This window comes from Diceros bicornis, chromosome 23 (assembly GCF_020826845.1).
Source record: "Diceros bicornis minor isolate mBicDic1 chromosome 23, mDicBic1.mat.cur, whole genome shotgun sequence".
Classification (NCBI taxonomy): domain Eukaryota; kingdom Metazoa; phylum Chordata; class Mammalia; order Perissodactyla; family Rhinocerotidae; genus Diceros; species Diceros bicornis.
Window position 1 is genome coordinate 43,167,926 of NC_080762.1, and position 24,690 is coordinate 43,192,615.

General features: G+C 41.9%; 1 protein-coding gene across 2 annotated transcripts in view; it reads left to right on the top strand.

The window, feature by feature from the left end:
* The window catches only part of MDN1 (midasin AAA ATPase 1), a 173,539-nt gene that overhangs the window by 124,242 nt on the left and 24,607 nt on the right, over positions 1-24,690 (top strand). For both annotated transcript variants that reach the window (XM_058566628.1, XM_058566629.1), the window contains 23 exons: positions 585-746; positions 964-1,237; positions 2,173-2,408; positions 2,997-3,092; positions 3,742-3,836; positions 4,167-4,288; positions 5,016-5,162; positions 6,038-6,147; positions 6,789-6,862; positions 7,362-7,560; positions 8,919-9,078; positions 10,905-11,051; positions 11,592-11,718; positions 13,046-13,151; positions 13,718-13,833; positions 14,711-15,190; positions 15,485-15,711; positions 16,315-16,470; positions 16,648-16,817; positions 17,601-17,762; positions 20,422-20,559; positions 22,916-23,057; positions 24,337-24,512. In XM_058566628.1, the coding sequence (XP_058422611.1) occupies positions 585-746; positions 964-1,237; positions 2,173-2,408; positions 2,997-3,092; positions 3,742-3,836; positions 4,167-4,288; positions 5,016-5,162; positions 6,038-6,147; positions 6,789-6,862; positions 7,362-7,560; positions 8,919-9,078; positions 10,905-11,051; positions 11,592-11,718; positions 13,046-13,151; positions 13,718-13,833; positions 14,711-15,190; positions 15,485-15,711; positions 16,315-16,470; positions 16,648-16,817; positions 17,601-17,762; positions 20,422-20,559; positions 22,916-23,057; positions 24,337-24,512 (3,822 nt within the window). The remainder of the gene's footprint in view (positions 1-584; positions 747-963; positions 1,238-2,172; positions 2,409-2,996; positions 3,093-3,741; positions 3,837-4,166; positions 4,289-5,015; positions 5,163-6,037; positions 6,148-6,788; positions 6,863-7,361; positions 7,561-8,918; positions 9,079-10,904; positions 11,052-11,591; positions 11,719-13,045; positions 13,152-13,717; positions 13,834-14,710; positions 15,191-15,484; positions 15,712-16,314; positions 16,471-16,647; positions 16,818-17,600; positions 17,763-20,421; positions 20,560-22,915; positions 23,058-24,336; positions 24,513-24,690) is intronic.

Sequence of the window (24,690 nt, forward strand, 5' to 3'; positions counted from 1 at the left end):
TTGCTGAATGGTAGATGCTCATTTCCTCAGTCCTCATCAACACTGGATGGTGTTTGCCAATTTAAGGACCTAAAATCTGAGAGGTAGTAGAGGATCGAAGAATTATCTGGTGAGGAATGGCTCAGTTTTGCCTGATTGGTGGTTCTCAGCCACCCTGTCCCTAGCCCAGGTTTTCCTTTCCTCAATCTCTGGGCCAGCTCCTTGAGGTGCCAGCCAAGTGCAGTCTGATTCACAACCTGTACGTTGTCGGCCCTGACCCTGTCCTTAGCACAAAACACCATTAACCCCACGACAGGAAGTTCCCATCAGTTCTATTGTAGCAAGTTTTTACACCTGGGAAATCATAACAATACAGCAAGAGGGATTTTAGGAAACTGTGGTTGCTTCAGATACCCAGTTTGAAAAAAAGCCCATTTGCTCTCTATTATGTGGAATTGAGTTTCTTGGATGTTGGCATTTATTGTTTTTGAACCATGGTGCTTCTGTTTTCATGAGAAATTAAGAGGTAGCAAGTCTTGCCTTTGTTCATTGTAAGTGCTTCAGCAAAGGCAAATAAGCTCCCTTCCGAATCTGTGACTTTTTAGGAAATCATCAATGAGTGGGATGAACAGGAACGCAGAGCTCAAGAGAAGGCCGAGCAGGAAAGCAGCCTGTACAGATACAGGAGCAGGAACTCCAGGACAGCCCTGAGCGAGGAGGAGGAGGAAGAACGGGAGTTCAGAAAACAGTTCCCACTGCATGAAAAGGTTGGGTGGTGGTGGCAGGGTTTGTTTTGGAATGAACTCCCTTGATACCACATGCATTCCCTTCGAGTGGTTTTGTAATCTTTTTATTATGTCTTAATGCATATAAGTCGCTACTTCCTTTTCTTGATAATTCACACTCCATCTTTCCCCTTTCTTTTTAGTCTGTTTTGAACTGGATTTTGATTTTTAAAAGTTCAATTGCTAATGTTATTTACAGGACTTTGCAGATATTTTGGTAGAACCAACACTAGAGGAGAAGAAGGAAACTTCAGATGGGCAAGAAGAGGAGGCAACCCCAGACCCTGCCCTCCTGTCCCAGAGCTCAATGCAGGCTGTGATGCTGATTCACCAGCAGCTGTGCCTCAACTTTGCTCGGTCCCTCTGGTACCAACAGACTCTGCCACCACACGAGGCAAAGCATTACCTCAGCCTGTTTCTGTCGTGCTACCAGACTGGGGCATCCCTTGTGACACACTTTTACCCCCTGATGGGTACGGCAGTTTACTTTTGTTATACTCTTGGGAAATCAAAATGAAAAGATGTGACTGCTACTTTTGGAACAATTAAATGAAGGACTTAAGCTAATTCAAAAAAATTCATTTAAAATTCTGTAATAAAGGTGGATTTTCACCATTTGAATATTTTGGGGTGAAGGGATTAAGAAAATAAGGATAAGGGCCGGCCCCGTGGCTTAGCGGTTAAGTGCGCGCACTCCGCTGCTGGCGGCCCGGGTTTGGATCCCGGGCGCGCACCGACGCACTGCTTCTCCAGCCATGCTGAGGCCGCGTCCCACATACAACAACTAGAAGGATGTGCAACTATGACATACAACTACCTACTGGGGCTTTGGGGGAAAAATAAATAAATAAATAAAATTATAAAAAAAAAAAAAAGAAAATAAGGATATGGACTTAGTTTAAATGGTCTTGCTTCTCGGCATTATTTCCAGTTTACCTCTAATAGCTTTAGTGCCTTTCAAATGAAATTATGTATTCCTGGGAGCAACCTGGGAACTCAGAAATTAATCTCACAGAATATGGTTTGATTCAGTGTCTTACATGACCTCAGGAGTTATTCCATGCAAGTAGGCAGGAGGCTTTAAGTTTCATTCTGCCTACCAAAACTAGCTACAAAAAACAGGAATTTGAATCTGTGAAACCAAACTCCACCCTTTTGATTACACCCAGGCAGTCTCTGAGTTCCTCTGTATATCGCAGAAACTTGGCAGATTTTGGTCATTCACTACTGTGGTATTAAGGTCACAGTCCTCTAGGGCTGTGTTGCTTTGGGGGCGAATGGAATTGAAATATCTGCTTCATTAGTTCTGGTAGTTCATTATTTCTGAGCATGTTTCTGACATCTTCATAACTTGATAGATCAACTTACTAAGTTCACTGGCTTGACTATTATGTTGTTAACTTCACAGGAGTTGAGCTGAATGACCAACTCTTGGGCAGCCAACTTTTGGCCTGTACCCTCGCTCATAACACTCTCTTTGGGGAGGCAACCTCAGACCTGATAGTGAAGCCTGATGGGCCCTATGACTTCTACCAGCATCCCAACATCCCAGAAGCACGCCTTTGTCAGCCTGTGCTTCGGGGTTTCTCAGAAGCTGTTAGTCAGCTGCTGCAGGATTGGCCAGAACACCCAGCACTTGAGCAGGTAGGCAGCTGGTGAGGAGAGGCTGCTGAGGATGTGGCCTCTTGCCATCCCCAGGAGTATTCACTTACACATTTGAATATATAAAAATATATAAACTGGGGTTTACAGAACCCCAGTTCAGTGAGATGTGACTCACTGCAGGGTGAACATACCATATGCTGTTGTATAAATGATGTTTGGGATTTCACTGATTTTATTTGTTGGTCAGGGTTTGCTGTCCACATGTTAAAATGCTGCTGTGTTGCTCTGTTTATTCAGACACATACTAGCAAGGCCCAACATTTTCAAGATTGGAAATTTTAATTCAGACCCTGCTGTGTGGTCTTCAGCCAATTTTGTAATAATTCTTATAACAGAGAGTAATAAGAGTAATTATCGAACTCAATCGTCTTTCCAGAGTAACGCAGCAAATAAAATGTTTATCTCAGTCAGGATCTGGAGCCCTTGAAGTTTCATCCACAGCTTTCACAGGTGCTCTTGAAGCAGATCCTTTGCATGAACTTCCAGTCAAGCCTCTCTTCAGTGCTTGGTAACTTTCAGTGATTGATATTCCCCCAGAGATACCCAAATCTTTGTTTTTTTCTGCAGCTGCTGGTTGTAATGGACAGAATTCGTAGTTTCCCACTTTCCAGCCCCATTTCAAAGTTCCTGAATGGCTTAGAGATCCTTCTGGCAAAGGCACAGGTAAGATGATTCTCTCTCTTCCTCATTTTAGTTTGTGGTCAATTGAAAAAAGATTATCTTGTGGCACCTTTATTGTTAGAGGGACAGAAAGTTTTAGTCTGTGTTGAGAAGGATAAACCTCCTTGGTTTTTCTGGCATGGGGTAGATCATTGCAAGTTGCCTCCACAGGGCATATGTGGGACCTGCCTCACCTGTTCTCAAGGGTGGGACGCAGCATCCACTGGTTCTAAGAGCTCACTCTGCCAGGACTTCCAGGTGGGCCCACAGGCCGGCTGAGTGCCTCACACGTTATTCCTCTTAGTCCTGTCACAGCCTCCAAAGTAGCTGGTGCTTCCCTGATTATCAGACTAGGGTTCTGCACTTTGGAGAGGTCACGTGACTAACAAGAAGAATTTAGGCTCAGGTCTCTAAATCATATGCTTTTCGCCTGCCTCTGAATTTGGCTCTGCTGGAGTTCTATCAAGTGACCGAAAGAACTTGATGCTGGATACACTGGATGTAAACTCGTTACTGCTGTTGCTAAATCAGCATAAAAGTTGTTTAAGGGCCCAGTGGTCTTCACACAAGAAAAGTCCAGGATGTTCCTGAGGGAGGTCATGAATAAGGGATTGAATAGTGGCCATAGTAAATTCTATCTTTTTTTCTTTAGGATTGGGAGGAGAATGCAAGCCGAGCTCTGTCTCTGCGGAAACATCTCGATTTGGTCAGTCAGATGATCATTCGTTGGCGTAAACTGGAACTGAAGTAGGTGATACATTTGTTACTTCCCTCCCCCTCCTGAATTTATGTTGTAGGGACTCTCATCTTTTGATGGTTTGTTTCTTCAGGGTTTATGTAGTACAGCAGTTAGAGAATGTGCTCTTCAGTCATTAATCACAGGGTTAAAAACAAGGCATTAAAATGACCTTAATAGAGACCAGACAACAGCATACATTCCTGAGGCAGCAAATGGGTGGCTTCTCCATCTCTGTTTGGGAGGAGAGAATAGTGAACATTTAGCTTCTGCTTCTGTGGTTTCAGATATTTCAAATGGGTTAAATGCCTCCTTGGCCTCTTCCTTCTCCCATGTTTCAGCTGCTGGTCTATGAGTTTGGATAACACCATGAAGCGCCACACTGAGAAATCCACCAAGCACTGGTTCTCCATCTATCAGATGCTTGAGAAGCACATGCAGGAACAAACAGAAGAGCAGGAAGGTAACCCTGTCTGTAAATTCCCTGCCTATTTAGAGGTGCAACTGAAATTGGGGTGCTGCGAAGGGTGGGGTTTACCTGCTCCCATGTCTCCTCCCCACACTGCTTTCACCTAGTATGCGTCATTTGACGTCATGGTATTCCTGAGAGGTCAGCCAAGAAAGCTGTGTAGTTCTTTTCTTGCTTTCTTTTTTTTTCTTTTAATTTTTTTTTTATTGAGGAAACATTGGTTTATAACATTATATAAATTTCAGGTGTACATCATTGTATTTTGATTTCTTTGTAGCATGTAGTTCTTTTCTTACCGAGAGAATAATAATGAAAGTCGGAGGGGCTTTAATGACTTGTCCAAAGTTTAGAGAACTAGTCCTAAGATAAGATTTCCTTATTCTCTACATCCATGAGACAAGTCAAAATGAAAGTTTCTGTCTTGGTAGATAGTAGTTAACATGCTTAAGTTCAAAGTGTTTCATTTCATGCTTACAAAAAGCACCTCATAATTCAGTTTCATAATTTGCTGTGAGTGCATTTAACACATACCCTGAGTGCAGCTGTTGTTTTTAAATCAGTGTAGAATTTAGCAGTGGTCCTTGCTTCAAAACTTCACTTTAATTGTGGTCTCTACTTTACTGCCATCCCTCAATATATTCCATAGTAGATGGCATGCACGTTATGAATAGGGAGTGATGGTTGTATGCACATACATGTCTTCCTCTTTGAATCTCTAAAGATGACAAACAGATGACCCTGATGTTGCTGGTCAGTACATTACAAGCATTTATTGAAGGATCCTCACTGGGAGAATTCCATGTGCGACTTCAGATGTTACTGGTTTTCCATTGCCATGTCTTGCTGATGCCACAAGTTGAAGGAAAGGGTAAGGAGATATATATATTTATTTATATAAATTTTTTTTCCTTTACTTTTACACTGTACTGTTAAAATGGGTTAGGTTTTGAGTTCTCCACATGAGACAAGTATCTTGTTGCATACCAGGTTTTAAACAAGACATTTTTAGTTATCTTTTACTTTAATGTGATTCATGCTAGTTGTAGAGAAAAACATTAAAGTGAAGTACAGGCTGGTTAGAAATGAAGCCCTGACTAGTGAACTCTGGCAGAGGCAAATTCCTGCAGATCTCGGGAACTGGCATGTTGAGGCAGCACATCTTTCTGTCTAGACAGTGTATATGTCCCGCTAAGCTTCTGCTTGATCCAGGCCATTAGTTTCTTTGATCTAGTGAGATCACTACCACATACCAAGTAACTGCACATCAAGGTCCGCTGTCAATTACTACCCCTGACCACCGCAATTTGGATAAAACTGTCACTATAAAATGAGGATGGATTGTATGTGAATGAGCAGTCAAGGTGAGCCTCTTAATATGCCATCTTTTAAAACAGGCTGTTTCTGCTGACTTTACTATAAAATTCCGAGAAAGGGTTTGAAATTGTGAGTTTAGCAGAACGTCTGAGTAAACCATCTTTAAGAACAAAAGTGCAATAAAAAAATTCTCTACAAGCTGAAATGAAAAAATAGAGTAGTGTTGACATTCTGCATCTCTAGGACCTGCTAAACTCTGACAGGCTTCTCAATGAGCTGTTAAATAATCTGCCTGTGAAATGTGGTGCTGTAATCTCGTGGCCTAAAGAGTGATAAGGAAGGATCCTCGCTGAAATGTGAAGCACACAGATGGAGCCAGTAGCACATGCAGCAAGTGTGGTGTTTTTATTTCCTTTTCATTTCTTCCAGATTCACTTTGCAGTGTTCTGTGGAATTTGTACCATTATTACAAGCAATTCTTTGACCGGGTCCAGGCCAAAATTGTGGAACTTCGTTCCCCCTTAGAAAAAGAACTTAAAGTAAGATGGACAGCTGTCATGATCATTCTTGGGAGAACAAAATGAGCAAATTCTTTTTATTTAGTTCTGTTCTTTTATCCACTTAACAATGAGGCTGGGGGCTCTGGGGAATGGAGGAGAGCATTGCAACTGCCAAGTAGGATGGCAAGATTTACATTTTGTGGCACTGGCTCCATTGCCGACCTGGCCAGATGTGTGAGGCGTTAGTGGAGTGGCCCCTGTCAAAGGCTCCTCAAGAGGACTGCCACATATGACTCGTAGTGCTCGCTCCCTGGTCTTGCCCAGGCTGATCCCCTGCCTCAGAAAAGTGCCATCTGGTGTTGGTCCATGTGCATTGAGGCGCCATGGGGTAAGGACGACCCTCTCTTTTTGATACTTTCACTGGTTGTGGAACCAACCCTGTTGTATAAACTGGAGTACATTTCAAGTGACCTGTTGATTGCAGCAAGTCAGCACTCTTTTTTCATTGTTTTGAGACAAACACATGGTTCCTTTCTTAGACTCGTTTTACTTGTTCATTGACACACAGTCCTGTGCTTGGGATGGAGTGGGCTCTGGTCTTTGGCAAACAGATGATCTAGAAAGAAACAGAATGACACCAGCTTTATGAAACCATTCCTTGAGCTGCATTTATCTTATAGGAATTTGTTAAGATATCCAAGTGGAATGATGTCAGCTTCTGGTCCATTAAACAGTCTGTGGAAAAGACACACAGGTAATTCATCTTTTAAAACTGGGGTTGACCAAAGCTCAGAATTTTTGTATGGTAGGCAGCAAGACTACATTGTTATAATGGCCTGAGGTAGTGCTGCCTTGAACCTATTGTAAAAGACTAGATTGTTTTGGTGTGGCTTTTCAACACCACCCACTGCCACCCAAAGCAAAGTCTACCTGCAGGAAGAATTGCTGTGCCTTGAGACAAAGCAGGCCATATGCTATAGAAGGGTTGAGTTTTCTGCCACCCACTAGCTGTTTTACCTTGAGTAAAGTGATCCCACCATTCCTGGCTTCAGTTTTTTTTCTGGAAAAGGGAGATTACATACCTGCTTTTGACATACCATACTTTTTCTTTAAAAAAAAAAAAGAGTATCTAAGGAGCTCGTCATATACAAAAGGTACCAGGTCATTATGTGTGTATGCGTTATGTTGTCATTTTTACATTTCCTCACTTCCATCCCATGTTTTCTCCTCATCTCTGTCATTCCTGGGACCAGGACCCTCTTTAAATTCATGAAGAAATTTGAGGCTGTCCTGAGTGAACCCTGCCGATCATCCCTGGTGGAGAGTGACAAGGAGGAACAGCCCGACTTTTTGCCGCAGCCAACAGATGCAGCCTCGAGTGAGGCATCACCCATTCAGAGACTGAACAGGGCACTGAGGGAGACCCTATTAGCCCGGCCAGCAGCTGTGCAGGTACTAGCTCGGGGGATAGTGTTCCTGGGCTAGTCAGTGGGATCTATGCTTTCTGTCTAAGGAGTGTCCCTAGAACTAGGCAAGGAAATACCTTTGAAATCTTGCTCTTTGGACATACATAGCATTTGTGTGTCTGCTTGACCCCGCTAAGAATAAGGCAAAAAGCATTGATCCTGGTGCTGAAAGTTTAACATTAGCCTAGAGGAAATAAGTGTTGCGCTTACCTGTGAATATTTCACCTACCTATGACAGAAGATTTGAAGCATCAGTTTAGGAGTATGCCATTGAAGCTGCCTTTGGGCTACCACGTGATGGAGCTGCTGCACAGGGAGTGAATGTGTGCAGTGATGTGCTGGTTTGTAGTGGTTGCTGATGACTGGCATAAATACTCTCATCATGGCCAATTTCAAGAACCAACAGTTAAGAGCTGGCTTGCAAAATTCCTGAAAATTTAACAGTCATAGAGACCTTGGATGGGTGTTACAGGATGGGTGATCCTGCTTTGTATCTTTGGGTGTAGGGAGCTCTGGGATTTGGGAGCATGCCTGAAGAGAGTAATCACTTTGCCTTCTTACTGTACTCCCTACCCTGGGTCCGTAGAGCTAGCAATGGAATTCCTCAAGCTATTTTTAATATTTTAATAGTACAGAAAGCATAATAGAAATTGAGCATATAGCCATAACGTGGCTCTACAGATATGATATGGCTGCCAAGTTCATTTTATTTTGATTGTATTTGTCAGCTCACTGCTTCTGTCATGCTGATCAAAAATTTTGATTTGCTATTGATGGCAGCATAGGAATTTCATGGATTCTTCGGGGGAAAAAATAATGAAAATATGCCCCTGATGGACGAAAGCTTTTCCCTTCATCTGATATCTGGGTTCCTGATATTTGATCGGTTAATCAGAAAGTGGAGGGTGGGGAGAGATGATAGTAGAAGCAGGCTTTGGCGGATCAATTTAGCCTTGCGTGTGTGTCTGAGAAGTGCAGTAAAGCACAGCCCCTTAGAGGCAGCGGTTATATTATTCATTCTGCCGCGTTCAGAGGTCAGAACTGGAGTCTCCTCCTGGCCAGCACAGAAAGCATTGCCCGAGGTGGGGTCAGGGGTCCTTCTACTACAGTGATCTTGTCTGGAGCAGCAAAACAGTTTTCTAAATACCCACAGTACATGCCTGTTGTCATTTTGGTGATGCTACTTTTGTTCCTGTGAGACTTCAGAGATGGTGAGAAGAGAATTTAATATTTGGTGAGCTAGGAGTGTGTGGAGGGGTGCAACATTTAAATTTAGCACCTCTGCAGATTAGTACTATTACTGTTGTTCTTGGCAGGGAAACTAACCAGTGCTCTGTCTCATAGCCCAGGGTTCCAGAACGGTGTCAGGGTGCTCCCTTCCCCTTGGAGGCGGGGCTTCTGCGTCGCTTGCCGAAGCTCGTGAGACGGATGAGGAAGATATGCCTGACGCTCATGGAGGAAAGCCACCTGCCTCACCTGGTGGAGGGCCTCGATCAGTTTACTGGTGGGTGCCAGCAGCCAGGGGCGAGAGTGGGGTTTGCTTTCTCTGTTGTCCCCAGTGGCCCAGGAGGGCTGGGAATTTGTACGTCCTTTTTCAGCATCTTGAATAGTGTTGAACAAACAAGTGGGCTAAAAACCAGCAGAGCCCAGACACAGGAGCCAATTAAGACCACACAAACTGTCATAATTTTCCTCTTGTCCTCCTCTCATGTAAACTAGTACTGAGTTGTGCCATTTTCTACAACAGCCTTGTCTGTATCAGCCCTTGTTGGCTGGGGGCATGAGTAAAGGGGCATGGAGATGCATTTCCCAGAGTCTCTAAGCTATCCCCACCTCTCAAAATGTTGTCTCCCTTGAGTTAAAGGAAAAGGAAGATTTATCTACAAGTCCTCTTTTTGTTGTCTTCACTTCACAGAGGTGTAGCAGTTTCACCTCCCTGGCTGTCCTTCCTCAGAGGAGTTGAGAGCAAGATTTGCTCTGTGTTATAACAGCAGTGGCTGGGGTAGGGAATCCAGAACTTAACAGATTGTTTGGGCCCTTGGCAGCCTTCCACCCCTTTCTCCATCCTTACCTCCAGTGAGCATGGTGTCAGAGTGAAGCTCGTCCTTCTTTAATGAGACTACAGTCTGATCTCAGAGAGCTCTTTGTTTTTAAAAGTTTAGAATAATAGCTTATTATCCATTGCTCAAGATGACCTGCCTGCCTGAACCTGATGATGAGGGCGAATGGAATACAGGTCCCATGTGTGTCTTTTGTCAAGGGCACATGCTCTGTCTGATGCAAAGCGTTCTGTCCTCTCCTCTTAACTCTCGTGCAGCGTCAGTAATGTGTACAGTGTGCTTGCTTGCTTCTGGAAGACTAGACAGCCTGTGTTAGTTTGCTAGGGCTGCCTTAACAGAGTACCACATGTTGGGTAGCTTAAACAACAGAAATTAATTTTATCATAGTTCCAGAGGCTAAAATTCCAAGATCAAAGTGTTAGCAGGTTTGGTTTCTTCTGAGGCCTCTTTTCTTGGCTTGTAGATGGCTGTCTTCTCACTGTGTCTTCACATGTCTTCCCCTCTGTGAGTATCTGTGTTCTAATCTCCTCTTCTTTTAACGATGCCAGTCAGATTGGATTAGGGCCCACCCATATGGCCTCATTTCATCTTAATTACCTCTTTAAAGGCCCTGTCTCCAAATACAGTCACATTCTGAGGTCCTGGGGATTAGAACTTAAACATGAATTTGGGGGGACACAGTCAGCCCATAACATGGCTTGTGGCAGGAAGGCAGCATGGCGCTGAAGAAAGAACTTGGGCTTTGGAGTTAGTTAGGCCAGGGTTCAAGTCCTATCTTCAAGTCCACTCTTTAGCTGAATGCCCTTTAGAAAGTAAGTAGACCTCTCTGAACAGCTACTCGCTTCTGGAGTTGTGCAGATTAAAAGAACATCTACCAAGTACCAGGTACAGGGTAGGAGCTCAGTATATATCGTTGTTATTGGAAATTTACCTTGGATGATTTAAATTCCTAGTATAAATCACTGCGCATAGTCAGTGCTCAATAAGTGCTTTTTGATTGATCATAAAACCCCTAAAAAAAAAAACTACTTTTATTTGGGTTATTTGTTGTCAAGAAATATGAAATTCCACATTTTTATTTTCTATTTCCATGCATCTTGACCACGTTAGTTGAGAATTTACCAAATGCTAGGGACTGTGCTAGCTTTTATCCCACATATAAAGATGAATGACGCCTGGTCCTCGTTTCCCAGAGTGTCCCTGGTCTTGGGTAATTTTAACACGTTAGAAGCGCTGGGGATTTCTGAATTTCCTCTATGTTTTCCCTCAGGTGAAGTAATTTCCTCTGTGAGTGAGCTGCAGAGCCTAAAGGTGGAGCCCTCTGCAGAGAAGGAGAAGCAGCGGTCAGAAGCCAAGCACATTCTCTTGCAGAAGCAGCGAGCTTTAGCAGACCTCTTTAAACACCTTGCGAAAACTGGTAAGGTTCTCGCTTGAAACCTGATGAAGTGTAATCACCAGCTTTTAGGGAGAAAAACAACATGGATGATTTGGGGGAAATTTCTAGAGACAGTTGAGATGGTGGGAAACAGAAGGTGGCAGGCAGGGCTTTGAAATGCCATCCTGAGAGTTCCATTCACACGTAAGAAAATCCTGTGGTGAACCATTTGTGATTTCCAAATATTTTCACAGTTTTTTAATGAACTTTTTCAGAAACTGTGTTTTTTATTTTCATCACCGTTTGTTGTACAGCACCCACCCTTCCAACATAGGTTAGAGAGCAAGGCTTCTCAAACTTAAATGCATGTATAAATCACTTGGGGAATCTTGTTCAAGTATAGAAGTAGGTTCTGTTTCAGTAGGTGTAGGGCAAGGCCTGAGAGTCTGCTTTCTAACAAGCTCCTGGGTGAGGCTGTTTGAGGATTTTACTTTGAGTAGCAGTGGCATCGGTGTGGGAGGGCATGGCACACCCATGCTCTCCCGAGTTTCTTTGCTTAAGTGTATGCTATTTATTTCCTAGGTTTGTCGTATCGCAAAGGTCTTGCCTGGGCCCGCTCAAAAAACCCTCAAGAGATGCTTCACCTTCACCCGTTAGATCTCCGGAGCGCACTGTCTATAGTCAGCAGCAGTCAGGAGGCTGACTCTAGGTTTGTTTTTTTAATTCTAATGGAGCAAGTCATTGAGGTCTCCGTGTCCACCTTTGCCAAAATGGAGACAGCAATACTGCTCTCCTGGCGTTGCTATAAAGATAACATTTAGGAAAGTGCCTGGTTCAAGATCTGGCACATGGTGAGCATTCAATAAGTGTTCATTTTCTTCTTTCCTTTTCCTTTCTTTTTCCTCCTCATATTTGCCTCTCCCATTATTTTTTTAGTCCTTTGATTTTCCTGGGATCTCCTCACTTGAGTTGAATGTACAGGTGAAAATCTGTGAGAGAATGGCCACATTTTTAGCTGTTTCATATACATAAACCTCTTATTAGTTCTAGTATCTTCTTGACCTTGAGAGCCTGTAAGCTTTTGAGAGAGCGCTCCCTCTGTGTTAATAACTGTGGCAGAGGTGGTTATGAATGATGATTTGCATGAGCTAGGTACGGCATACATTTATGTTTTGTTTGCTCAGTGGCCCCCTCAGTGCTTTGAACTTGAATTCAGTACAGCATTATAAAAAGTAGAAATTTTAGGGGCCGGCCTGGTGGCGCAAGCAGTTAAGTGCGCGCGCTCTGCTGCGGCGGCCCGGGGTTCGCTGGTTCAGATCCCGGGCACGCACCGACACACTGCTTGTAGAGCCATGCTGTGGCAGTGTCCCATATAAAAGTAGAGGAAGATGGTCACGGATGTTAGCTCAGGGCCAATCTTCCTCAGCAAAAAGAGGAGGATTGGCATCAGATGTTAACTCAGTGCTGATCTTGCTCACACACACACAAAAAAAGGTAGAAATTTTACATAAACATTCTGGATTTTCATTTTTTTAAGAAAATTTGGCCAAGTGGGCTTGCTTTCCCACGTGGTTAAAAGTTGACTATATAGCTCCCTCCTTTTAACCGGACACATGCTCTCCAGTTCACTATGGTTCCCAACAACCATGTTGCTTCTCCCACATTGAGGTCAGCTGTCATTGTCATGTAATCATTTGGTGCTTGGCTGCCCTTAGTCATTTATGTTATCTGCTTGGCCCCTGTAGGCATCAGAATTTATGACTGCTAGACTCCACTGCCAAGATAGTTAATAAAGTTTTCATTAAGGAAACCATATTGTCATCATAATTTCACCCCTATACTTCGGTGGTAGGTATATAATATGTCCTTTGCATAGAGGACTGATGAGTGGCTGACTGAATGAGTCCTCGCAGGAATAAATCTATTCAGATTCTTGGTTTTTGGTTGTGGCTGAATATACCAGTCTCTGAGTCTTCAGGATCTAGGGTGGGAGATAGTGGTTTCAATGAAGTAAATCATGTTGATTTCTTTTCTAGGCTGCTCACAGAAATCTCGTCTTCGTGGGATGGGTGTCAGAAGTATTTTTATCGCTCTCTCGCACGGCACGCCAGGCTTAGTGCAGCTCTGGCAGCTCCTGCCAAGGTAGAGTGATAGAACCTCAGAACTGCAGGGCCCAGGGAGAACTCCTGTTCTCCATCCCAGGGCAGCATTCTCAGGCCTTGTCAATTGACATCAGCCCATTCAGGAAGTGACTGAGGTTTTTGCAGGACATCATTAAACTTAACAATATAAATCAATGCAATGTTGTGCTTAATCAAAGAGCATCTTATAATAAATGCTGTTACTCTCATTTGCCAGTAGGACCAAATGTCTAAGAAAAATTTTGGAAGAAAAACTTTAAATTGAGAATGCCATCTTCAGATCTTTTTCCACTTGTGAATTGATAAAAGACCACTAATATCCAATTTTGGTGTTAAACCTTGTTCCTATTCACGGAATATAAATGATCTCTGGAAGCATAATTTGAGAAGCAGTGCTCAGAAAGATGAAAGTGTCACCTCCAGAGAACAGCACGTCCAAAGCTTATCTAAGCAGGGAACTCTTCCCCTGAGAGTATTGGGTGAAACAGCTTTCTAGTGGTGCCCACGTGGGTGGTGGTATTTGCTAGCAACGCCTTCAGCATGCTTTCCTCCTCCTCCTCCTGCCAGGAGATGGGTGTGGGCAACGTGGAGCGGTGTAAAGGGTTCTCGGCACATTTGATGAAGATGCTTATCCGACAGCGGCGCTCCCTAACCACGCTGACTGAGCAGTGGATCCTCCTCAGGTATCAGCTGACTAGTTGGGTTTGTGGCGTGAATTAGGAAGAATCGTGCGAGTCAGCTCAGAGTTGCTGAACATGCTGCTCTCAATCATGAAATGAAATTTGAGTCCCAGAGAGGCAAGTTGAGTTTCTCTTGGCTCTGCCCCCTGGTTCTGGCAACACTTCTTGGGAGAGTGGGGCATGGGAGATGAGTTCAGGGCTGAGTCAGACAGTAAAAATTGCCATGACTGAACTACTTCCTGGTCTGGAATGAGGGCATTTGTGGTTGATAGTCCATACGGGCTGAGAGACAGGGTTGTGTTCATGGTACTGGGGCATCCCAGTCTCTGGGCATAGATCACATTTGAGTCTGTTTCAGTTTGTTATGCTTTTTGGATCACAAAGTTGCAATTTACTGAACCATGCATGATCGCTCCTCAACAGAAATAGATTTTTAAAAGATAAGGACAGTTAGGAAGCCTGTCATCATCTGTTGAGCAGATTCTTGGCTGACAGGTAGTATTTCCAGAATGTAATCACTTCGACTTCAGCTATTTTCTGCCTCACTTATTAGGGTTTATTTAGCAAGGTATACTTTATTTACTAGATTTTTTGTTTTTTAAATAATGGTTGAAATCACTTCAGTGGTGTGACTGTGTTGCATGTAAGGGGGCTGTAAGTGGGCAGGTAATGAACAGTTTGATACTTCTCAAAGACTGAAGGATGTGTTTAAGTGCTTTAAAGGTATTTCAACAGACTTCTTAGCTATCTGGGGGATCCTCTCTTCTTGATTATGTGAAAAAGCCCATATTGGTTCAGAAATAACTGAATTTACTGTTAAAAACAACATGGTGACACAGTTTAAGGTGCCATGTGTTTTTCCCCTGGTTTCTCTGCACAGGAACCTCCTCAGCTGTGTGCAAGAGATTCACGGCAGGCTGACAGGGCCACTGGTGTACCCTGTGGCCTTTCCCCCTCAGGACGGTGTGCAGCAGTGGACAGAGAGGCTACAGCACCTGGCCATGCAGAGCCAGATCCTGCTTGAGCAGCTCTCCTGGCTCCTCCAGTGCTGCCCCAGTGCAGGGCCAGCTCCAGGCCAAGGTGACACCCAGGCACAGAGTCAGCCTTTTGCCCCAGAAGGACCAGAGCTCACCACGGGACAGCTTTCTGGAGCAGTGCCAGCCCTCATCCCATCGGATCTGAGGTACCCATCCCCAGTACCCGGAAATCAGCTGCCCTCTGGCTGCCGGATGCGGAAACAGGACCAGCTTTGGCAACAGTCAACTGCGAGATTAACAGAGATGCTGAAAACCATTAAAACAGTGAAAGCTAACGTTGACAAAATTAGGCAGCAGTCTTGTGAGACACTCTTTCATTCTTGGTGAGTAAGCCTATGTCTTTACTCTTCCTCTGTGTGCTTGGGTACTCATTCAGAGCTTAGTAATGGGATAAAATTATGAAACGGATTATGCTTCAGTCCTCCATTTTTCAGTGGACCTGCTTAGTGCTTTGAGGTATATGTCTAGCTGTAAATCTTGAGATACAGTGAGTTTTGCCCTGCTTAGCTTCTAGTGGTTGGAGGAAGCTGTGTTTCTCTGAGCGTGTGTGTGTGTGTGTGTGTGTGTGTGTGTGGTAGCCCCTTCCTTTCAACATTGTGGCATTTCTGTTGTTGCAGGAAAGATTTTGAAGTTTGCTCTTCTGGGCTGACTTGCCTGTCCCAGGTGTCAGCTCATTTGCAAGGCCCAGAGTCCTTGTTCATTCTTCCCGGGATGGAGGTTGAGCAAACAGACCAACAAATGGCATTAGTTGAGAGCCTGGAATATGTAAGAGGAGAAATCAATAAAGCCACAGATGACTTTACTACCTGGAAGACACATCTACTTGCTTCAGACAGCCAAGGAGGTAAGGACTGTTGTTCAATAGGGGAGTAAAAGCCCAGCGTAGGAATGATGTCTTGTAGATTTAAGTCTAGATTATCCTAAAGACACATTATGTTTTGTTCTAGATATATCTGTCCAGGGTGCTAAGGGAGGCAGGTGTGATTGTAACCCACAGCTCAACTTCTTTTGCTACATTTGTTTGAGTACCTTGCCTTTGGATTGTCATCACGTCACTACTTTGTAGCACACATGTAGGGAGGCAGCACAGGCTCTCACTAGGCTGTTAACAGACAGTTCTCCCTTAGACTGGAAAGCTGAGGGCTAATATTTGGACTAAGTTGGTGTTTATACATACCAACTTAACTGTTAGTTTTGTATTTTTGGCATTCTTAGAGAAAAACTTTTAATACAAGGTGATAAACTTGTAGATTTATCTAGGCGAGGAATGTGTTTCATTCATCTTTGTATCCAGCACAACTTGACACAGTGTCTTACCCATAGTAGGTACTTAACAGGTAGCCATTTGTTAAAATAGCAAATGAAGATTTTTAATGATTTCCAGAGGCACTGAAGCAAATGATTATTTTTTGTTTGTTTGTTTGTTTTGCATCATGTTACTTACTAGGAAACCAAATGTTGGATGAAGGGTTTGTGGAAGATTTTTCAGAGCAAATGGAAACTGCCATCCGGGCCATCCTTTATGCCATCCAGAACTTAGCAGAAAGAAGCAGTAAAACGACAGAGGAGAACACTGACCAAAGAAGACCACAAGAAGAAGATGGTAAGTCTGAAATCAGGCAAAAATTAGTTTAATATTTGATTTAATTTTTATATGATGATTTATTTTTGTGCTAAATATTTAAGGACAGATGTTAAGAAATGATGACTGTGGATAAATGGAGATGAAAAGAGTTTATTTTCTGTTATTCATCGTGTTGTTCTTTTCTGTGAATGAAAGAGGCGGCAGGCTTTGAGAGACTGCAATCTGAACATCTAACAAAACTCTTAGAGGATGACTTCTGGGCTGATGTGAGCGCTTTGCATGTGCAGAAAATAATTTCTGCTGTCTCTGAGCTGTTGGAAAGGCTGAAATCGTATGGTGAGGATGGCACAGCATCAAAGCACACGGTAACCAACGGTTCTTTATAAGCTTCTTGCTGTCCAGAGTGGGCCAAGCAAAGGCAGAGTGGGTTTTACCTTGCTCCACATGGGTGATCCCAAAGCAGGCTTCCCTGTCAAAATCACTGAGAACTTAATCTCTTTATACATGTAAATATCATTGACAAACTGAAAAGCTTAGGGCTTGCTAGCCAAGGGTTACAATTGTAAGATGCATAGGTGCAAAAATGCTAGCAATCCAGAATATCCATTATCTTTGGCTTCTTTCATATCCTAATCACATCCTCCTGGGTATGGTGGATATTGCTACCATCAACTAAGGCTGAATGGCCATACTCTGCAAACACCATTCCCTTCATAATAAGCTAGCAGAGAAAATTGTCGTCTCTATAATAAGTCCAGAGAAGCAACTTATTTTATAGGACATTGTATGTTACTCTGTAGCATTGCCTCTAATACCAACTTTGATTCCCAAAAGAATTTGTTTATAAACATTTTATTTAAAAATAAACCCGAAAAAACCTTGTTAACTAAAGGAGACTTAAGTGATTGAGAATTTAAAGTGTACTTTCATGAGGGTTTGTGTGAACAAAGAAGAAATCTCAATGAGCAGGCGTGTGTGTGTGTGTGTGTTAAAATACACATTAACTTACCATTAGTGACATCTAGTACATTCACAATGTTGTACAACCATTGTTGCTATCTAGTTCCAGAACATTTTTTATCACCCCAAAGGAAACCCAGTCCCCACTGAGTGCTGTGAACAGGCCTTCTGATCTCCTTTCCTCCTAGTTCTTCAGCCAGTCCTGCTGCTTGTTGGTGCGCCTGCTGCCCTTGCTCTCTGGGTACTCAGACCTCGTCCTCTTCTTCCTGACCAATGCCTTGACAACTCACCGTAGCACTGCGAAGCTGCTCTCTGTGCTTGCGCAGGTCTTTACGGAGCTCGCCCAGAAGGTAAGGACAGTTCATGTGGAGCACCATGGGGCAGCCAGTACCCAAATATTCTGAATCCATTAGTGTGTGGTTTGTCTTAGAACCTGCAGGTCCCCCACTAACGAGCTCCCTAGACTCCAGAGGCTGTCTAAGGCTGTTACTTTCTCTTTTCACACCCTTCTGTCCGATAACTCTGAGCTAGACTTGTGGGATAGATGAATCCTTAAGCCTATTAGGTTTTCTTTTAATCATTTATATTTACTTATGATGAAATGGTAATGGGGCTCTTAGTGTTAGGAGGAGCGTTTTTCTTTAATAGAAAAGTCATTCATTCATTCAACCATGTAGCCAGTACTGTGAAAAGCACTGACGTTGTAGAGACTATAGACCCTACCCTTGAAATTCAGGAGCAGGAGACAGTCACATCTAACAGACCCAACACTGGTCTGTTAAGTCCAATTTGGGGATAGCTAGTTCTTAGACTCTAAGTTAGTCACTTAACCTCTGTGAGCCTCAATTTCCTCATTTATAAAATGAGATCTGCCTGTGTTCTTTAGCATTTTGGTGAGAACCACCTTAAACTGAATGTATAGTTGTTTGTTTTGTTTTATTTCCTTAGTATTCTAAGACTTTCTCCAAATCTAAGTACATCACAGATGAGGTTTACTTGAGGAAGACAGGAATTTACAAATTGAAGATGGGGTCTAGGCTTCTTGTAAACAGTCAAGAGTTCTTAGTTCTGAGTCTCTGGGATACTGGAAAAGGTTGAAAAATGGGAGGCAAGACCATGCCTTGTATCTAGAGGATAAATATATGTATTTGTTGAGTAATAAATAAATGGATGAGTCTCAGATTTGCCGCCTCTCTGATGGAGCCAGCCTTACATCCCACCACTTCTTGGAGGAAACACTGCATGCACAAGACAGTGGCAGGACAGCGTTTGGTGAGGGTGCCCTGAGACTTGGGTCAGCTATGTTTGTCCAGTTGTACTGTTGCTCTTGTCTGACAGGTTCTACAATGACTTTGGCCTGTTTGACCTGAGTGTGTTTTGAGGGTATTTGTGTGCGTATTTTCAGTCATTTAGATTATTCAGCTGTGACTTGGGATGAGGTGTGAGGTGGAAGTTATTCTGATCTAAGCGAAGTGTGGGGAGCCCAGTGGCTGTCCAGCTGTAGGTACTGCAGGGATGTCCCTTTCAGAAGGATGTCTGAATCTCCTTCCTATAAGGTCTTAAATTCTGCCTGCATCTGAACGTATTTCTTTAAAATAATGTAGCTCGGGGCCGGCCCCGTTGCGTAGCAGTTAAGTGCGCGCGCTCTGCTGCTGGCGGCCCGGGTTCGGATCCCGGGCGCACACCAACGCACCGCTTGTCAGGCCATGCTGTGGCGGCGTCCCACATAAAGTGGAGGAAGGTCGGCCGGATGTTAGCCCAGGGGCAGTCTTCTTCGCAAAAAGAGGAGGATTGGCGTGGATGTTAGCTCAGGGCTGATCTTCCTCACAAAAAAATAAATAAATAAAAAATAAAATAATGTAGCTCAGTGAGAAAATTAGGTAAGTTAACCAAAATGTATTTTTCAATCAACATTCTAAGAATACACATCCTGAAAGTGAGTTTGCCTTGCCTTAAACTTTTTAAGTGTCCAAATTGTATTCATATTCTTTCTGAGTAGTGCTAAGGGAACTTGAAAGTAGATTAGAAGCAGTGCTAAGATAATATATCTAGGTTGTAATTAAAGCATTTAATCCATAAAAAGCTGTTTCTGTGTAACTAAGTCACAGTCGGTGTCAGCTGGTCTTGGCTCTTAATTCCTTGTAGGTTGACAGCTTATTTTTATTACATTTTTATCCTCAGATTGACAGATATCTTGATAGCTTGTAGTTTCTCTGATAAAATTAAAATTTCTGCTTGAGAACCACTATTTCTTGTGCTTATTTTCCTATTCATTTTTGTCCCACACACGAGTAGTTGATTTTTCCTTTCAGGCTATGTTCCAACATGAAACACGGTTTTAATACTTACCGAGCGTCACTGTGTCTGACCTTGTTCTTGACTCTAGACCCGACACTGTGCCAGGTGCCATGGCAGCTGAGGCCAGATGTGGCACGTTCCCCAGGAGTGGCAGGTTTACTTCAAGAGTTGGGGGGAAGGAGTTTTTATATTTAAATTAACATTTTATTTGAGGAGCATCACACAAAATTTTCTTCAATTGTTAAAGTAAAAATGAAATCTCCCACTTGTAGCATCTGCTTCAAGTTACTGTACCTCTAGGGTTAAATGTCTTCTCTCTTGATCCTCTCAGGCTTACTAATTTGAGAAGTAAATAAAGAAGAACAAAACCCCTTTAGGATTTAGACACTGAGATGACTTGCTCGTAAATACCATCTAGTATATACTTCGTTCAAATTTTTGTCATGGCAAAATGTCAGATTACCACATGTCAGAGGCCTCTACAAAGTCAAAACCTCATATATTAAATCTAATGTCAAGCTTTGAAACTGCATAATAACTTGTCACCAAGGAAGAAAAGAATGTCAAAGGTCTGCTGTACTTCCATCAGACTTAAAATACTGAGCTAGAGAAAGGATTCAGCGTTTTTTAAGTTTGTTTTTTCTGTGACAGGACTGGAAATCCCCTTGTTTATTGCTTTTGTGCCTAACTGTTCACTTTTTTATTTTCAAGGGATTTTGCCTGCCCAAAGAATTAATGGAAGACTCAGCAGGAGAGGGAGCAACTGAGTTCCATGACTATGAGGGGGGTGGAATTGGAGAAGGCGAGGGCATGAAAGATGTGAGTGACCAGATAGAAAATGAAGAACAGGTATGTTTTCACATGCATGAAATATGTATGCAGTTAACAGAAGCTCATTCTTTTTCCCCTTTCTTTTCAATGTTTAAATTACATGCATAAATGTTTTTTACTAGGTTAATGGTTTTCAGACTGTGATCTATGGAGCCCTAAGAATACTGGACCTTGGGGAGTGGGTGTAAATAAAAAGCTTAAAAACCACAGAAAGGAACTTTGCAACTCAGTCATTGGTTATGGCTATAATTTGAGAGGGAAATGGTTTAAAAATTTTTAATTTTAAATGGGAAGATTTTTACTGATAATTTTTTGGAGGGTATTTTTAGTAGTGGTTCATTTAAGGATAAAAAACTTGGCTATTTTAAGTGATAATGTCATTAAACTATCATGCCCATGTTTGCTATTAATATGTTTTATTGTTGTATGTCTTTAAGACATGTTGAAAATTTTTAATTTATATCCTTTTTTGTTGGAATCAAGAATACTTTTGAAATATTCAGATGCTTTGGACTAAGATTGTGTTGCTTTTTTAAATGCCTATCTCATTTGGGAGAGAGTGTTTTTTTTTTTTTTTTTTTTTGGTATACATACTACTGTCAGTCATTTAGATTAATCAACTGCAACTTGAAGAAATATGAGTTAGTGAAATTTCTTTTATCACTTATATTGTAAGTCTAAAGCATACCATAAATTTTTACTTAAGGTATGGTTATAACTATTAAAAATAAAGGAGCAAACCAATTCAAACTTCCCTCTCTTCCTTTGAAGGAAAAACCAAAAAGAAAGAAAAAAAAAACAAAAGAATAATCCTAGTCTGTCTAATATATATATATTTTGGCTCTTCTGTATTTCTCAAATTTAACTTAATCAACACAGAGTACTTTTCTAATGGAAAAAAATTAAAGTAAAAGAAATGTAAACTTAATAGAAAAGTACAATCCAATGCAAAAAACATCAAGTGGGGATAAAAAGCTCTAATAAATTTTAAATTGTGTGTATTCTTTGACCTAGGAATTCCATGTTTTCTTTCTTTCTTTCTTTTTTTTTTTGTGAGGAAGATCAGCCCTGAGCTAACATCCATGCCAAGCCTCCTTTTTTTGCTGAGGAAGACTGGCCCTGAGCTGACATCTATTGCCAATCCTCCTCTTTTTTTTCCCCTTTTCTCCCCAAAGCCCCAGGAGACTGTTGTATGTCATACTTGCACATCCTGCTAGTTGCTGTATATGGGACGCTGCCTCAGCATGGCTGGACAAACGGTGCGTCAGTGCGCACCCAGGATCCGAACCCGGGCTGCCAGTAGCGGAGCGCGCGCACTTAACTGCTATGCCACAGGGCCGGCCCCTCCATGTTTTCTTTTAGAAATGCTAATAAGAGTCAAAGATAAATATGTGTGTGAGGGAGTGTGTTTGTACAAGGATGTTCACTACAGCATTATTTATAATGGTGAAAATTGTGAAAGAATCCAAGTATTCATCAGGAGGGAATTATTTAAATTATGATACTGTCTATGCAGAGCAATACTATAGATTAGGTAAATAGAATAAGATAGATTTATATGTATCAGCATGGAAATATATCTGAGACATTTTTTAAGTTGAAAGCAGATTGCAAAACAGTTTGTAAAGCATGATCCCTTTTTTTGTTTAAAAGATGTTGGGAGGCAAATATTGATACGTATCACCAACATTACTAAGTATGTGTTGGTGTATTTATGGATGAAAAGAAGCACCAGAATGTCACTGTAGTACTTCCTTGGGAGTTTTACAGGATGGTGGTGCCATGGGAAACTTACTCTTTCTGTTTTTCTTAGAATTCTTTTAATGAGATTTTATTACTTTTGTACTTTAAAAAAGGACTTTTAAAATTTAACCATAATGAAAGAGATAACAATCCTGAATCTTTTGCCACAAATATCATATAGATTATATAGGAATATATAGTTTAAGGAAAAGTGAACAAAATCACATTCATAGTGGGGTACTGTCTATAAATAGAGATCAAAGTGACAAAAATAGATATTAAAGATATGGACGACATAATAAGGTTGATGAATTTTTTATTCTACAGACAGAGAATGCAGTTTCTTTTTAAATATGCCTAGATTAAAAAAAAAAAATTCCCACGATGAAAGCCTCAACAAAATTCTATATTCTCTAATCACAAATGCGATACAACTGGAAGTTAACTACAGAAATGTTAAAGCAAACCAGAAATTGTGTATGGTTATCTCTGTTGGTTCTCCTTTTTTCTCTACCCAGAGATAACTTCACGCCGTTAACCTTTTTATGTATTTATATTCTATTTACAGCTGCATAAACATTAGTAAAGTTACAATGTTTGTTTATGTTTTCTATAATGCTTTTTGATATAGGCAGAAGATACATTTCAGAAGGGTCAAGAAAAGGATAAAGAGGATCCTGACTCAAAATCAGACATTAAAGGCGAGGATAATGCCATTGAGATGTCAGAAGACTTTGATGGGAAAATGCATGACGGGGAGCTTGAAGAAAAAGGTTTGAGATTATCTGTCCCTTCGTTCTTGTTTTTGAAAAGTAAATATTTTGTTCAGGAAACTACATGTTTCCAGTAAAGAGCCTATTATAATCTTTTGGAACAAGTTGGTTACTCTGCATAACTGCAGATGAAAACATCAGCATATGCATGCGCCACTGCCATCTCCACTGAGGCAGAAGTTTATAGTCAGTGTTGGAGAGTCTTCTCTGAGTAAACTGAGACATTGAATGATGCTCTGGTTGCCTCTAGATGTGCTAGATGCAGTGACTCGGTAGTGCCCTTCGGGGAAGTCTGAAAGAGCGAGGAGATAATCCCTAACAGATCTTGGCTCTCAGCTCAAAAGTAAATTGTTCAGGGTAGTTTTTTAAAAATAATTTTTTTTTCCTAATTATAAAAATAGTAGACGTTTGTAGATGATTTGGAAAAAAAATGCAGGAATGAAATAGATGCCCCTTAGGCCTACCACCCAAACCACTTAATAAATTTTGGCTTATTTCTTTCCATTTATTGCATATGTATACACACATAGACCATAAACAGTTCTAGAGTCTGCTTTTTTCATTTAACATCTTCTGAACATTAAAATTATTTGAGAATATGATTTCTTAACAGGACATTATCATCTGTCATATGTTTGTACCATAATTCAGCTATGGCCCTAAATTTCTGTCCAAAGCTAATTTGAGCTATAACATCTTATTCTAAGCAAAGATCTTGCAGACATGAAAGCTGACCTCAGAGTAGAAAAGTGTACGCTTGCCTAAGCAGCGTGAGAATGTAACTTATAACTCACAGTAGACCTTGAGCAAAGACAGTGGCAAGAAAATGCTGGTTAATTGAGCTGGACACATGATGTTAGATGTTAGATAAAATCATAGAAGTACAGTATGTTGGAAATGGGGGAGGAACCTTGGAAAACACATAGTCCAACTCTCTCATTTCACAGATAAGAAACCAAAACCCAGTAAGTTTGCTGAGTCCCATAATGAATATTCCCCCAGTACCAGAACTAGACATCCTGACCCGCTGGTCCACCACCCTCTAAGTGTCTGTTAACATAATACATCACAGACTTCATTCTTCCTTCAAACAGTTAGAAAACACAGTAGGACTACTTCAGCAGACCTAAAGTCATCTGCCTGTAGAGTGTTCTGTAGAAGCAGGCAGTAAATCCTAGGCAGAGCCCTTGCCAGGGAGTGGGTCCATGCCTCTCCTGCATGCACAGGACCATATCAATTTGGGGATCTGCCTAACTAAGCTCAATGCCTTCCCTTTCAGAAGAGGATGATGAGAAATCAGATAGTGAGGGCGGAGACCTGGATAAACAGATGGGCGATCTGAATGGTGAGGAAGCTGACAAACTAGATGAGAGGCTGTGGGGTGATGACGATGAGGAGGAAGATGAGGAGGAAGAAGACAATAAAACTGAAGAAACAGGACCAGGAATGGACGAGGTAATTCAAAGATTCCTCCCATCCTATACTCCCCAGGTTGAAGGAGGCAGTCTTCCCACCAACTACCAATCCCTGCCATTACTGTTCTTCCTTTTCTGTCTTTGTTTTTCTCTTCACTTTCTTCCATCTCTCTTTTTTTCTCCCCTATCTTAATTGATTATATTCAGAGCTAAAAGAG